Source organism: Buceros rhinoceros, unplaced genomic scaffold (genome assembly GCF_000710305.1).
Source record: "Buceros rhinoceros silvestris isolate BGI_N320 unplaced genomic scaffold, ASM71030v1 scaffold37333, whole genome shotgun sequence".
Taxonomy (NCBI): domain Eukaryota; kingdom Metazoa; phylum Chordata; class Aves; order Bucerotiformes; family Bucerotidae; genus Buceros; species Buceros rhinoceros.
In genome coordinates this window covers 1-15,281 of record NW_010402566.1, presented here as the reverse complement: position 1 = coordinate 15,281, position 15,281 = coordinate 1, and the positions used below count along the sequence as shown (strand labels likewise).

The following is a 15,281-nucleotide window of genomic DNA, read 5'->3' as shown; positions in this document are numbered from 1 at the left end:
AGCACTGGTGAGATACTAAAATTCATTATTAGAATTACATTAGCAATAGGAAAACTAGCCAAACAGTCAAAATTCAATAGTCTCTCGACTCCCTATTTAAACTGTTTGTAACACTGAAATATGAAAAAAAAAATACCTAGGTTTCTTAAATTCAAAACAACTAAGAGCAAGTTTCAGTCTTACAAGTGTATGGCTTATGATGAAAACCCATAAGACATTCTGATCTTCATTTACGAGTAAACCTGAAGAGCCATTTTGTTTTCATTTTTAACCATTAGTGACAGGTCGCCATGGAACAGTGTAAGGCATCAATTACTAAAAAAGATTTGGTTTTACTGAAGATGAATTTTGGAGTTCCTGAACGTTTGTAACTCTTGGAACGCGCTTGCTATGATAGTGTTGTTGCTAGGATAATTCCAAGTATCAGAAGCAATACAGCTACACATATAATTATGAACATCAGTTTCTGCAAAAAAAGAGAGAAAAGTTGAGATTGAAACACGGTGTCAGGTACAGAACTGTTTAAGTACACGCATAGCCACAGAAAATTAAGAATCCTGATACTCAATCTGCGTGTCTGGATTTTCTTTCCATAGAACACTTGCTGTTACGGTTTGCTGCTGTTAGTCTGTCTTTCCTAACAGATGTAACCGTAGTGACAGGGTAGAGCTATCTGTGTAACATTTTGGTATTCTGCTTCTCAGAGTAATTGCTGTTACTCACACCAACTTCTGTAAATATCATTACGTACAGAAACAGGCGAGCAGGTACTTATCAAGGTCGAGTCTCAGCACAGTAACACTGCTTACTGCCACCCTCCTTCGATAAATATTTGTAGCCTGCTGAAACCTTTACAACTGCACTTAATGGAATTCAATAAAACACTGTGTAGGTAAAAGCTCAGAGCTGCAGAAAAAAAAAAAAAAAAAAAAAAAAAAAAAAAAAAAAGGAGGTGGGTTCTATGTAAATGCACCCAAGTCTGGCATGAGGTCAGGTACTGGTGACTGTAAGCAGTACAGTAAATCCTGTTACCTGCCCATAAACCGCAGCTGAGAAGAAACTGCAACATCAAAGCTAAACACTTTCACACCAGAAGAGTGTTAGTAAACTGAATTCCTGACTGGCTGGCTGGACCGACAGCCCGCTCACAGCGCTTCAGACAGGGTTTGAAGATACCACATGCAAAAGGTTGAGTCTTTACTGGACTCAGAAGAGTTAATTGCTATTTTCTACTCAGCCTGGCTAGGTGTTACCTCAACAAGAAATCTTCATTAGTACAGCAAAAATCTGAAAACTGAAAGAATTCTCAAATTTATGTCCTAAATTTCCAACTGGAATCTTTGCAGACTTTCTTTTACAAATGTGTTATTTCCCAGTGTTTCATTTGGTCTAGTAGTAATAAACCGCTTTGAAGCAAGGAATTTCAGGATGTTCTACAAGGCATAACAGCCATCTTCATGGCTGTAGACATCTACTTTTATGAAAGCTCTACTTAAAACCATAGAAATATCCATTTGATAAAGTTCCAGGTGTAAGCAGTATTCCATATCTTAGCACAGATTGTTTGCTGATCTGAATTTTCAGTATTAAGAAGAAAAAAAAAAAAAAAAAATCAGACTGCGAGACAGTAACTGGACTTTTTGGTCTCGTTTCTTTCTTGTTTACGAGCCTTATGCGGTAAATGCATTCTGCAAAGTTTGCAGCTTACCAGCAGGTGTCAGGTCTCTCTCTGCACATGCACAGCACGTTGCCAGCACGCAGGGACAGAGGAGATCCATCCACCCGCGCCCCTCAAGCCCACCCCCTGGTACTGACTGCACAGATATTAAGGGTTAGTAGAACAATACAAGGTACCAGAGTGAAACGAGAGCAAAATTAGTTGATTAGTTACTTACTGCCACCCTGGCAGGAAGTCATGCATGCTGAAGTTATCCAAGCATCACCGAATACCAACAGACAAACCAATAATTAGACCAATTACGGCAATCACCACCAATGACACAATGATAATTATCCACATTTTCTGTCAAAAAACAAGGTATTATTATTTTAATGTTAAGTACACTAAGACTTGCATTTATTTTAAATTTTCAGGTTTGAGATCCACAATCATTTTAAAAGCTTGCAATATTCTCTAATTGAGATAAACTTATCTGTACATTCTTGCATGCATAAGAATAAACATTTCTGAACAGTGTTTACAGGTAAACTAGTGTGATTAACACCTATATAGCCATCCGAGATGAGAAAACCACCACTTACAAATTCATTAAGCAGGCTCTTCTGAGACTTACTTTTTTTATGTAACAGACATATTATCTATATAGAGATACCTGTCTATAAAGATAAATCATTCCCTCAAATCCAATTATAAAAAGCCTCACAAAATTGCAGAGCGTCTCAAAATGAGAAATTATAATGTCAGAGGAACACTTTACTCACTCTGCAATCAGAGTTACAAAATAAAAAAATTTAATTCACATTGGAAATATTCAGATTTCTTCCAGATTATGGAGGTTTTGTTTGTTTGTTTGTAAAATCTTTTGGTAAATCTTCCTCTGTCATAATACTGATTTTTAACCACATTTTCTAATCTAATTTTGAGTATCGCGACTACAAAAAAGTAAAATGCATCTATTAATTCTACCTTGAAGGACTGAATACAACAGGACTGAAACCAGCTAAAATTGAAGGTCACTTCATACTGTGTTCAGTTAATATACTGATTAGCGCAATTACAGAAAGACAGCATACCCTTCGTGCTTTACTTTGATATTTAACTGCCTTTTTTGTCTCTTCTTTTGCATGTTCCACGTAGTCTGACGCATTCATCACATTCTTTTCTATGTTATTGATCATTTCACCCTTAAAATGAAATTTTGAAGAAAAAAAATAGTCTTATTATTAGAATCCACAGATCCTTGTTTAATGAACCTAAGGGAAGAAAGGCTATAAAACATCAACAATTTGTATGAACAAATGAATAAAACACGTATTAGCGGATGATGGTTTTTCAGCTTTGATGTGTAAAGGAAGAAGGGAATGAGAAGGGCGGGCTCAAAGTTCTAACCAAACAAGGAACATTCATGGGCAGGACAGGCATATTTCTCCCTTTTGCAGGAACAAATATTGAACATCTGAAAACATACCTTTGAATGCGAGGTATGTTTTAACAGCCAAAACTAGAACCGACATACTAAAGACATCAGAATTCCTGATGTGCCTGGAAGTGGGAAGGGTACTGACTACTTTGAGACAAGGCACAACAGCTGTCTAAGAAAATGCACACATACAGCAACTACAAAAGTTCCTCAGAACTGAGGGTTTAGAATGTCAATACACAACAAATTCAAATTAATTACGATGAATGAGATTTGGTAATGAAATGGAGGACTGGTGAAATATGACAGTAAGTCTATTACCTGTGTTTCTGTCCATCAGAAGAAATAAGCAGCAGCAGTAAACAGCAAAGCATTAAAGAATGATGCACAAGTAACTTTTGTTCATTTCTAATTCAGAAGAAAACTGCTACCAATTGGCCTTGGCTATATATATTCTAGCAAAGCAACACAGGACTTCTAGAACAAAGCCCAATTAAAAAATAACAGTCCTTTTCAGGAAATTTTCTCTCCTGAGCATTATTCTTTTCACTTTCCTACATAAGTCAAAGAATTTTAAGGACAGAAGTTAAAAATAATTCTGTTAGATAATTGGTATGTAAAGACTACAAACAGCACGAATTTATGTACATGTCAAAAGAACGCTGATTCATAAAGAGACGACTTGAATGCCTTGTCAGTTCCTTTACATTCACATTAGCTACAGCAGTGGTCGTACCTTTGCAGCACACCCAAGTTGCACACATCCTTGCTAACGCACATTTTATTCTACCACAGTAGTCCTTTGCCATGTCTGTGAGAGTCCTAAATTCCCAAGGTATTAGCCAAAACTCCAGGAGTCAGTTGTGCTTAAACATGCACAACATTTGCGAGCATATTGCGTGTTGAAGAAAATATTAAGACTAACTGAAAAGAAACTCTATGCTTAGTTATTCATAGCTTATACTACGAGTACATCTAGATCAGGCATTTGTCTAAAACAAACCAAACCCTTTAGTGATCAACCTTCCTATATTCTACTCACAGTCAAAAACCACTGTGAGTCTCCATTACCTGAACATAAGCAACTCTTTCTGCATATTTCAAAGAGGAAGATTGGGGAGAAAAAAAAAAAAATCCCACTTACATAAATGCGTTTGGATTGGTTCATTTACCTGCGTCTCAACAAACATCGCCATGTCCATAAACATTTCATGTAGCTCCCGTATGCTAGATTCCAGTTTCATAATATCCTTGTGACGTGACTCAATTTCATTCAGAGCTTGCCTAGTTATTTGAGAGTCTGAAATAATCTTCAGGAGAATAAAAAAAAAAAAGATATGGACATAAATAAGCATGTGCTGACACACTTTCTAAATAGCAGAAGCAGCAGAATAGAAGAGGTATGGCTAGACCAGAAATACATACATCAGAAGTGAAGATTGCAGGATTACCACTCTCTAACATTTCTTCCAGTTCCTCATCAGTGGTGGTCTTTCCAGCTAGGATAAAAAACAACAGTACTTCACTTATTCATTACTCAACATAAAATTTTATCATACAAGGATGACAATTCAAAGAAAATTCTTGTACTGAGCATTTATCAGGATAAAACAATGTAGTGTTTAGCCATTACCATGTGTCATTCCGCATATGAAAAAGCCCCAAATTACAAGTAGTAGTCAGAAAACAAATGTAGATTCAAAGATAGGATGAACGATTCCTGGCTGGTGGTTCTTTTGGTCAGATTGAAGAGTTTCATCAGAAGCAATTACAATGTACATATGAACCTTGCTAAGTGGAGTGTTCTTCAGAAGGAAGAACTTGAGATGCAGAGTATTTTTACAGCATTCAATATTTACCTATTCAATCATGTCACATGGCACCTAGTTTACTTGCTCCCCATCGCTGTGTGGACAATAAAATTCTTTATGTAAATTAGATTTTACCAGCACTGGGTTACATTCATATTCCACATTCCTTCACATGTACTTTTCGTAACTCATCTAACAATTGCAGTTTATTATTGCACGTTCAAGCAAACTGCATCCTACAGATGACACTGGTGTGACAAGTGCAAGTGTTACAGGTTACACAACATATTCAAGTGATTTGTATTGTAGAATTTTTAAAATTACATATGAAATCTGTTCTGCCCACGTAAAGTAAGTTGAGTATCTGTAATAATTTACATAATTCTGTCCTATCAGTTGAAAGTTACAGTTTGATTATTACTTTCTGATGTTAATATCCAAAAAAGCTGCAAAACCTGCTTTAAAATTTCTAGTGCTGAGGAAAAGCTGAAGGCTCTAACTGGGTCATAACACCATCAACTTGAAGGAACCATGTCCTGAGGTATCAGGGTCCCTCCCCTCAGAGAATTTAACTTGCCTGATAGACTTTACCAAAATGCTGAATGAGCCATTAGCATGAGAGGTTAATGACAAATCTGAGAAGCACATAAAAAGCAAAGTCTTCTTACAATATGCCAACTCTCCTGCTGCATTTCCTGTTTCAGCAAGATATGCATTTGCTCTCGCAGGAGATATTCAAAAAGGGTTTTGAATGGATTTTTTTTAGACACCTTTCACAGTAGACGATGTAGTTCAGAGTCGAGTCGGGTACCTTTGTGAATTACTCCTGTAATAATCAATGATGACTGAGTCACGTTTGACTTATTTCATCATTGATTAGAGTACATATAATGGCAACATTGATTTTATGTCAGCTGAATTTAACAGATGTTAGTATTGACAAAACTAGCAGAGCATAAACAGAGATGTTGTCCTGTTTAGCATGTTAATTTTGAAATGGCTTTTAATAACACTCGCTATCTTCAGAATGCAGCTTTTCTTAATGTTTCAGTTGAAGTTGCAACTTTGGAAATAAAAGAAACAAAGGAAAAAGATCTTTTCTTTAATAATTTTCAACATAAAATAAATGCTTTAGTGAGTTTTCTCTATTTTCTTTAGAGCTCTTCTGAAGAGTAGCAAAGAGTTTTATGCCATACAATAAAACTGTTTCTTTCCCCTCACATACCTCAAGATGTCCAAGATGTACAGCGCTTTGTACCATCTTTAAGTAGTAAGAAACAAGGGAGGTACTATATAACACAATCTGCTTAAAAAACAAGTGTATTCAGGTCACTTACTTATCTCTAATTGTCTCTGTATCCGACCTTTGCTGCGTTCTCGAAAAAGAGTTTGGGTCTCATTGTATTCCGTCATGACCTCCACAAACTTGTGAGCTAATACAGAGTGCTGTTTTTTGAGGATTTAAAAATATGGAACAAACACGTTTATTTTTTTTTTGACATAGCGAATACTACTGCACAACAACTGAAAGTGGTATTTACAGTCCAACAGAACAGAACACGAAGTTCTGAAACTATTTCAGAAAAGTGAAATTTATTCTCTGACTTACTAGAATCCTTTTATTTTCTTTAAACTTCGGTGGCCATACCTGTGTTTTTCTTATCCTGAGGTCCACTGATGTCCGATTAGCATTTTCACCCTGACTGAAACTTTGTTCAATAGCTAAGAATAAAATAAAATTATGAGTCAGTAGTCAGTATAATTATTTAATTGTGTAGCTCAGTTACTTTGTAAATACTATTAATCATTACTTTTTTCACTTTTTCCTCGACCCTTAACAACATACAAGCTCCCTAAAGACATGTTTAACATTCTGGGGGGAAGAGGGGGGTGACAGTGATAGATAGAAATATACATATAAAATAAAAAAAGATGTGACAATTGGTTCAGATCTTAAGACACAGTAGCTACTCCAATATTCTTAATCGTCACACTACTGTCTGTTACTCTGGAAAATTTTCAAAAGGTGTAACGAAATGGGCTGCTCTTACAGTTTAAACAATAAACACAATACTCTAGTGTTTATGGAAAGATAAAAGTACACAGTAATTGTAATACAGTAACATTAAACCAGTCAATATATTTCAAAACCTACGCTAAGCTGTTAAAACAGGCTCACAGAAGAAAGACAGAGTAAAATTAGCTAGTTTGATCTAAAATGCAGTAGGTGCTCTACAGCACGTAGACAGTCATGCCATGGAGACTATCCTTTTGCAGTTAATCTTCCAAAATGTCATGAACAAAACCCAGCATTTCAGCTGCAGAATACATTTCTACATAGAGGAATTACTTGCACTGTAATTTTTGAGGTTATTTCTGAAAGCGAGCAAGCTCTTCACCCTATTCCACAAACCAGGCTGTACTGAGACCTACTATTTATCAGCAGTGAAGCTTGCCAAGGAGGAATAGAGTAGAGGACGATACCGTTACCAGCCTAGGCTACAGAGGGGTATCTCCCCCCTCTTTCTTTAAGAGCTGTACAATCAATTTATGCAGACGTAACGCAGCTTGGAAAGTTCAGAAGCTCTGCTGCAATGCATTAAGTTTCTAACACTTCTACCATCTGGAATCATTACAAGCGACAGTAGTTTTATTTCTCCTTACAACTTACCCTTTAACCTGGCTCGGACTTTATTAGCAATCTTCTTTATCTCCTCATTTAATTCTTCAAGTTCTTCCTTTGTTCCTTTAAAAAAAAAAAAAAAAAAAAAAAAAAAAAAAAAAAAAAAAAGGATTTTTTTAGCCTTGTTAATGATTGATAACAGAAAGCCAGCAACCATCTACATCTCTACCTTGCAATCTTGTAACTGTATTCAGTAGAACCGTGCAGAGAAGTAGTTTATTACACTCTTAAGTATGATGTAAAATATGATGTAAATAACATCATCACTTAAATATGATGTAAATAACAGCATACCATCAGATTCCTGCTCCTTATGACAGGATCTTACACTTTGGAAACATTATTACCAAACCACCAACTAAACCAGGCGCTAAAATACTCCATGTTTTTTCTTAACCTAACGCTTTCAGCGCAATACTCATTTGCTGGACAAAGTGAAAGTTCAGTGAAGTCTATCAAGTGGAAATACAGATTTATCTCACATTCTCAGTTCTGTTTATCACCGAGTCACTGCTTTACCCTTATTAACATACATGTACCATGCACAGTTCGTATTTTTTCAACAATACTACCCAGAGTATTATGAAGCACTTAGCTAGATCTCTGTTACTGGGTTTTCTGAAGACACTAGATGCACAAGGGCATACATTACTTACAAGCAATGTCATGTTTCCTACACAATGCAGATGCATTATTGAGCATAATTTTTAGCACAAACATAAGCTGATTAATTAGCTGAGACTACAGATTTGAAACATTCAGATGAACCTTTATTAAACCCAAGATTCATTGACTGTGTAAGATTGTTATGACAAAAAGCAGCCTGGAAGAACATGAGCCCATCCAGAAACAAAGAAAATAGGGGAAAAGAAGAACTAACATCCGAAGTTCAGGTTTTATCAACAAGAAGATAAATGTTAAGCTTGCGACATTCCACAAAAATATCTCATGCATCTTTTCTTCCCTTTTCTTTAAACCCTGCCCACAAAACTCGGCATGTCTTGAACTACGAAGTGTTGAGAACAGAAGAGATTCCGTGTTTCTGGGTAAGTTCCCCAAACTTTCAAGTTCTCTGCTCCAAAAGTTCACTTTCAGCTACAGGGTGACAGCCTCTAAAAACGGGCTCCAGCACGGAACTCTTATGACTGCTGTAGCAGCAGCTGGCTGTAGCGTTAGTGTTAGACAGAACCTTGCTGCCACTGAAGAATAAAGAGAAGATGACGGATCTCCCGTATGAGCTTCAGCTGACAACTTCAACAGTTTCTCAAATTAAAAGAAATACAAGCAGCCTCTAAATTTCTGAAGACACAATCAATTTCAAAAGACCACGTTGAAATGAGTTTTGGTCTAGCTGCATTTTGCATTCTGAACACCTGAAGTTCTATTCCTACAGACAGCTAAAACAAACAAATTTATTTCCTAATGTCTGATATCATTTCAGATATTCCTCATCTGAAATCTAAAAGAAGTAATACTCACTTCCTTCAGGATTTGGTGCTGACAGGATAATGCTGTGCTGCTTCTTCACTTCTTCCACATTTTGTGCTATTTTTGCTATATTATTTCTAAGTTCCTCAACCTAGAGGAAGAGAAATATGGCAATGAAAACAGAATAATTCAGGGCAAAGATTTAAGAGAAAAAAAAATCTCCGGTAATAAAAATTGTAAAGTATTTCATTGCAACATTTTTAAGTATCTGACAGAAATCCCAGCAGAAATGGTGATGTTTAAACAGCTCCAACTTTTTTTCCTTAAGAAAAAATTATATTCTCAATAGCGAATATATTCTGTATGGCCAAAACCTTAAGTGTTACTATTCTTAATAAAAAAGATTTTAAAATTCAGTAAGTAAATTCCTTGTTCACAAGGAGTTAAAAAACACAGAAAATATCCTGAAATACACAAGCAAAAGTGTTACCAACCTTTGATCTGGCAAATTGCAAAACATAATGGGAGTGGTATAGATGAATAGAGATGAATTGTTAAACCTAATAACAGAAATTTAAAGGCACCCTCAGAAAAAGGTTTCTTTAATGCATAGTGAAAAAAGTAACTTTACCTGCTGGAAAAAGTCATCCATAAAATGGTCTTTTTCAACAATAACTGTTTCCCCATCTTCGTTTCCTTTACACTGTAAAAAACAATAAAAACGAACCTATGAAATAAAACTCAGGATACTGTTCTGAAACGACAATGACTTCTTCTGCATTGCTACTGCAAACACACTTTGGTCAATCACCTGCAAAGTCAAAAAAGTGATTTTTCCCTTTCTGAGGACTGTAATCTAAAACCAAGCAAGCAGAAAGGTCTAAAAGTCACCTGATGACCACGAAGCTGTGAATGCTAAGGCACGTGCTCTTCTCTGAACAACTTCAGGACACAACCAGTCTGCAAGTGATGACACAGTTTTCACTATCTGTCACAAAAATTATTAAAATGCAATTTGGCAGATAAATCTTCTCTCACAGCATAAAGATACTTCCACAGTGAGTCCCACATGAACTGAAAATAATATTTGCTTTACTGAGACTGTAAACCAAATCCTCTGAAATAAATACTAGGAGAGGTGCTGACGACTGCCTGGTGAGGTAATGAGCTAAACATCTAATGAAAGCTAGGACAAAAAGATATCAACATCTCCTTGCTAGTTTTGCCCTTGGGTGTTTTCAAGGTTGTCACTCCAAACCAATTTAGACATAATTACGCTACGCTAAACGATACAAGTGTTACATAACAACCCAAACCTCAGAATAGCAGCTAAGGAGCAGAAGCTCAAGCTGACATGCTCACACAGATCTCCAGGGCACGTGTTCCCTGAGTCACACTTCCCTGACCCTTGGGCCAGCCCAGCAGAATATACAGATCCTGACAGTAAATGAGATGCAAATTTTATCAAAGGGAAAGTGAGAATTAACATGCATCACATAATGGCAAAGAGTTCCAGCTTCCATGTCCTCTAGCCCTCTCTGCACAGCACAGACTGTTTGAACTGCACTGAATCAAAATTAGAAGAGAGTATTATTCTCACACATAGTCAGTGGTTATCTGTCAGAAACAACAAACTGCAAGAGAGATATCAATAAGGGATTTTCATGTCCAAGAAGCCTCTTTTCTTACAAGCCCCCCGCCTTTGATCTAACACCCACTTTCTGCTCCTAAACCCTATCACCCAATAACCCCTTTGTTTCTGCTTTTATTACATTAGTGAGACGTGTATTATGTGCACATCAATTCTGCAGTTTAATCCAATGTCAAACACTGCAATTATCTAATAAAGAACATTATACTCTATGAAGATCTATGAATCAAAATCCGAGTGCCCCACATCTCCAAGGAAAGTTATTACTTGTGGTCTGAGATAGTTCCTTTCCTGCAAATTCAGTGAGTGCATAAAGCCCTTTGACAACGTGCGTCAGAAATCACCTGGGAGTTGCGCTCAGGGGAAACCATAATGCCCCAGCTGAAATACAGGAATTTAGCTGTTATTGCTCTCCTGGGCCGCCCTCCAATCACTCCTAGTGCAGCGTCTCATTAAAGACGTTTTGTAGTTACTCGTTTTGGGGAGATGATTGCTAGAGCTCAATATCACAGGATGTGTCCTTGGGGACGGCAATCAATAAACCATCTAGCTTACAACAAGTGAGTAAGGAAGTCTGCGCCCAAATGAAGTCACCCAAGTTTTATCCATTCCAGAGACTGCAGTGCTACAAAGCCAATAGTCCAAAGCTGGTATTTATGCCGTTTCATTTCTTTATCTATGTAAAAGAACACCCTCTGTTTATATTTACTGAGTAAGGAATAATTTTCCTACTTGTTTATAATCACATCCTATATTAAGGTAACTGAACAAAAAGAGATTTGCCATGTCAGCTTTTATTTTGGTCAGATCTTAGTAAAACACTACGCACCTCAGAGAAACTAAAACAAATGAAAGACACAAAGCTCTTCCTGGGAAGCCCTGACTGCAGAACACCAGTGATCAGCCGCCCTGCAGGCAGCTCCCCGCTCATTTCACTTTCACATTCGGTTCCAGTGACACCACTGACAGATCAATTTGCTGTCTACAATTTGTTGAAGGATTGATGACAGCCTGCTTTGAACATCAGCACTTGAGACACCTGATGACTTGTCAGCCTCTGTTCTCTAGGTTCTTAAATCATCGCTCACCTAAAATACAGCTTATCTGCAAACTCGCTTCAACTTCGGCGACGCGCCTTCTTTTGACAAGCACATAATTCAACCAAGAGCTCACTTTTATCAGCAAGTTTAGCAGAAACATATTGCTTGTCGTAGATCTTACCTCCCCAGTATAAGCACTATCACGAAAAACTGATAAAAAATTGCACATCAACACCACCAGCAACCTAATGAAGTCTGTTTGCAGCTTGTGCCTTGACCTTGGCACTGAAAATCTGGGCCATAAAACTCCGTCAACACTCAGACTTATAAAACATATCAACTTCCCTCAGAAATTGGTTTATACAACAGAATCTAGATATTCAGCCAAAATTCAGCTCCAAGTAGGGGCTATCAGATGGTTTATGACAATTGCGACATTTCCCACACCTTACAGAATTGCAGGAATAAGTCTAGCTTAGGATATCCCACCAAATTAATTATTGACCTTTGAAAGTGAAAACAGCTTTTAACCTCAAAACATAACCATGACTTGCCCCTGAAATTCGATTCGGTGTTAGTTATTTCTCAGTCCAGATCATGCATAGTCCTCTGGCAGGCTGCGGGCTAACAACTGACCACCATCATCCCCAGGGACCAGATCCCGGCAGCGGGTTACGAAGTGTTACAGCTTCTCCTTACAGCATCAGTGTTTCCAGAAATTCTTTCACATCAGAGCAGCCAAGGAGGCCTTACGGAGGGCCAAGGAGGTCTGTTTGGCAGCTTTGACAGGCCAATCACTAACACGATGCATTTATGATTATTGTCAGCCAGAAAAACATCACTTGGTAACTGTCTACAAGAAATTACTTTATGCTGTTGCAACATGGAAAACATACAGCTCATCTTCAGAACAATCCACGTTCGAACAAAGAATGTCTTGTAAGAGGTTAACTTGGGGAAAAAAAGAACTCAGTAGTTTTCCTCCTTCTGCAAAGGTTCGTTTTGCGTTTTTTTCAACCTTAATTTTAACTTTTGTGACTTAGTGCCTCCAAAACTCTTTAGGAATGAATGAAGAACCACAAAGTAAATGCCCAAGAAATAGTTTACAAAAAAATCAACGCAGTTACAGGTCGTTGTTTACAGAAAAAAAGCTAAAATAATACAAATGTATTTTTCAAAGGTTCTATCTCAGGTACCCTCAGTAACACTCAAAAATAAAGAGACACAAAAAGCACGTGTTTAAAACGATTTACCAATCAAGCAAGAAAAATGGAGTTCAATAGAGTGCTCTGCATCCATTTCAGCAAAACCAGTTTGAAACAAAAAGGTTTGAATGTGTTTTACTGGCAGACCTTTAAAAGGACACCTGTTTTTAATATCTGACACGAGCTGAACATGCTGAACTGAGTCTCTGAACACAGATCCCACCGCTCTCTAAGATGGGCTTGTACACGCGAACAGCAAACCACTGAGGGCTGCGAGAATATTCTACACTATCATTGCTATGTACTTGCCCGGTCTGTTTACTTCTTCCCTAAACATCTGCTGTCAACCACCACTGAGAGCCGCTGCTGGGGCAGAGAGAACCTTCCATCCTTCTTTCAGTCTTACTCTCATTTGCGCCCCAAATAACTACAGCCAGTCTGGGATTTGATCAATTGTCCAATTAATTGCATTAAAGGACAATTCACAGCGTTGAAAGAAGTTCATTTTGGCCTGCTTAGAATCATTTTGAAATGACATTGTTTGTCCACTTTTAGGGGCTTATTTTACAATTATAGTTGCTATCTTCTGAAAAAGCAAGTACTTTACAAGACTTTTTCTGGCTAGAAGGTAAGAGAAAGCAACATTATCTGAAAGCTATACAACCCGCATGTCTTCAACCATTTCTTCCTCCACCAACTCTGTGAGCACTGTTTAACTACCAAAATACACTGTATTAATAAGAGTATAAAAAGGTTATAATCTTATGGCAATGGACTACAATCATCGATAAGTAACATTTCTCCCTCTTCTTCATAAAAGGGAAATCTAGGGAAAAGTTACAACTTTAATGACAAAATACTTTGCTCACTGTCAAATAAAATCTAAGCACACACAAATGAGGACCTGTAAATTTTAATTCCCATTTCTGCTAAAGAGAATACTGTATGTAGTTAAAACAGGGCAGCGGAGACTGGCTAAAGCACTAGGATCTCTTAAACTACTTGTGTGCCACATCGGATCTTGGGGGAAACGGGGTGGATAGAACTCCCATGTAAGGTGCAGCCAAAGTAAGACACAGTGTCATTCGCACATGAAGGGAACGAGGTGAGACATAGTAATTCCTGGAGATTTTGCAGGCCCAGGCCTGTTTAAAAACCACAGTGTACATGTTCTACTCTTCACTTAATGATTTCGTCAAATAAAGTACAACGGAACTACACTAATCAAACCAAAACAGGCAAATAAACGTTAATACTTTACTTCTGATTACTTATTCCTTCTCAAAGGAATCTTATCTACGTGTGGTCAAAGTCTTTGTATTAGTAAAGGAAAATAACTTCACAAAAATCTTTTTTGATATTTCAGGTAAAGATACAAGTCGGAAGTCGCTATTTCCCTAAGTTCCCGGTGGAAATAAAGATTTACAAGCACCAGTTTGCTGCTTTCTTTTTCCAGAGCATGTGCACCACCACTCAAATTTGGCATGTGTTCCTACAAACTGGACACGTTTAGAAACAGGAAAAGGAAGAAGTATACCCAAAAGAAATAACACACTTCTTTGCCACGACTCTGAAACATTGAGCCTGTTAAAGATACTGTAACCTAATCACGCGAAAACTTTTCAGAAGGCAATTATCCTTTTGGAGAGGAAGACAAAGAGACTGGTAACTCCATCACTTAGAGATGGAGCTTCCAAAATGCATTTTGTGATCCCGAAGATACAAACTTAATTTTAAGATGAATGAGACCCAAGCCTACATGCAGCTCAACAGGGGACAACTACATAAACGTGGAGCCCTACAACTATCACAGGAACTCCTGTGTGTTCTCCATCTCCACTTCTTTCCAAGGGGGAACAAAAAAGAGTCAAACTTTTATTTTATCCAAGCTATATCCTGTTGAAGACAAACATGATGGTACCTGCCTCCAACACTCCTTTCTTTTTTTAGAATACTCTTTTCAAAGAACAAATAAGGGAAAGGAAAAGATCACATAAACATAACCAGCTACCATTTTGTAAACATGCAGAAAATAAAAGCTGCATATACCTTTATCGACACTTTTCTGGTTAAACAGTTCCCAAGCAGATGAATCTGCACCACGGGCAGTTCGAAAACGAAATTACTCAGTTTAGGTGTCATTCAAAAGGTTAACACTTGAAACGCGCTGGAGGTCAGGAGGAAGCGGGGGAAGGTGATCTATAAAAACCGGAGCAGCTTGAACTTTGCTGCCAGATCCTCGGGCTCCGACGCGCCTCCCCGGCTCTCGGGAGGAAGCCGCCCCCCTCCCCGGCAAAGGAAGGGGAAAACAGCGGGCGGCAGCCGGAGACCTCCCTGCCCCCAGGGACGCGGCCGAGGCGTT

General features: G+C 37.8%; 1 protein-coding gene across 2 annotated transcripts; it reads right to left on the bottom strand.

Annotated features, from left to right (window-relative positions):
* Window positions 1-192: 192 nt before the first annotated feature.
* Window positions 193-9,723, bottom strand: STX2 (syntaxin 2). 2 transcript variants are annotated; one of them, XM_010132673.1, is made up of 10 exons: window positions 9,655-9,723; window positions 9,075-9,174; window positions 7,584-7,658; window positions 6,561-6,634; window positions 6,250-6,358; window positions 4,527-4,600; window positions 4,274-4,411; window positions 2,755-2,865; window positions 1,896-2,023; window positions 193-466 (listed from the first exon to the last, which is right to left on the bottom strand). In XM_010132673.1, the coding sequence occupies exons 1-9, from the start codon at window positions 9,673-9,675 to the stop codon at window positions 1,940-1,942; spliced, it is 786 nt and encodes a 261-aa protein (XP_010130975.1). In that variant the 5' UTR covers window positions 9,676-9,723; the 3' UTR covers window positions 193-466; window positions 1,896-1,939. The 2 variants fall into 2 exon arrangements, with proteins under 2 accessions (XP_010130975.1, XP_010130976.1); XM_010132674.1 differs by lacking the exon at window positions 1,896-2,023 and having other exon boundaries at window positions 389-466.
* Window positions 9,724-15,281: the final 5,558 nt, after the last annotated feature.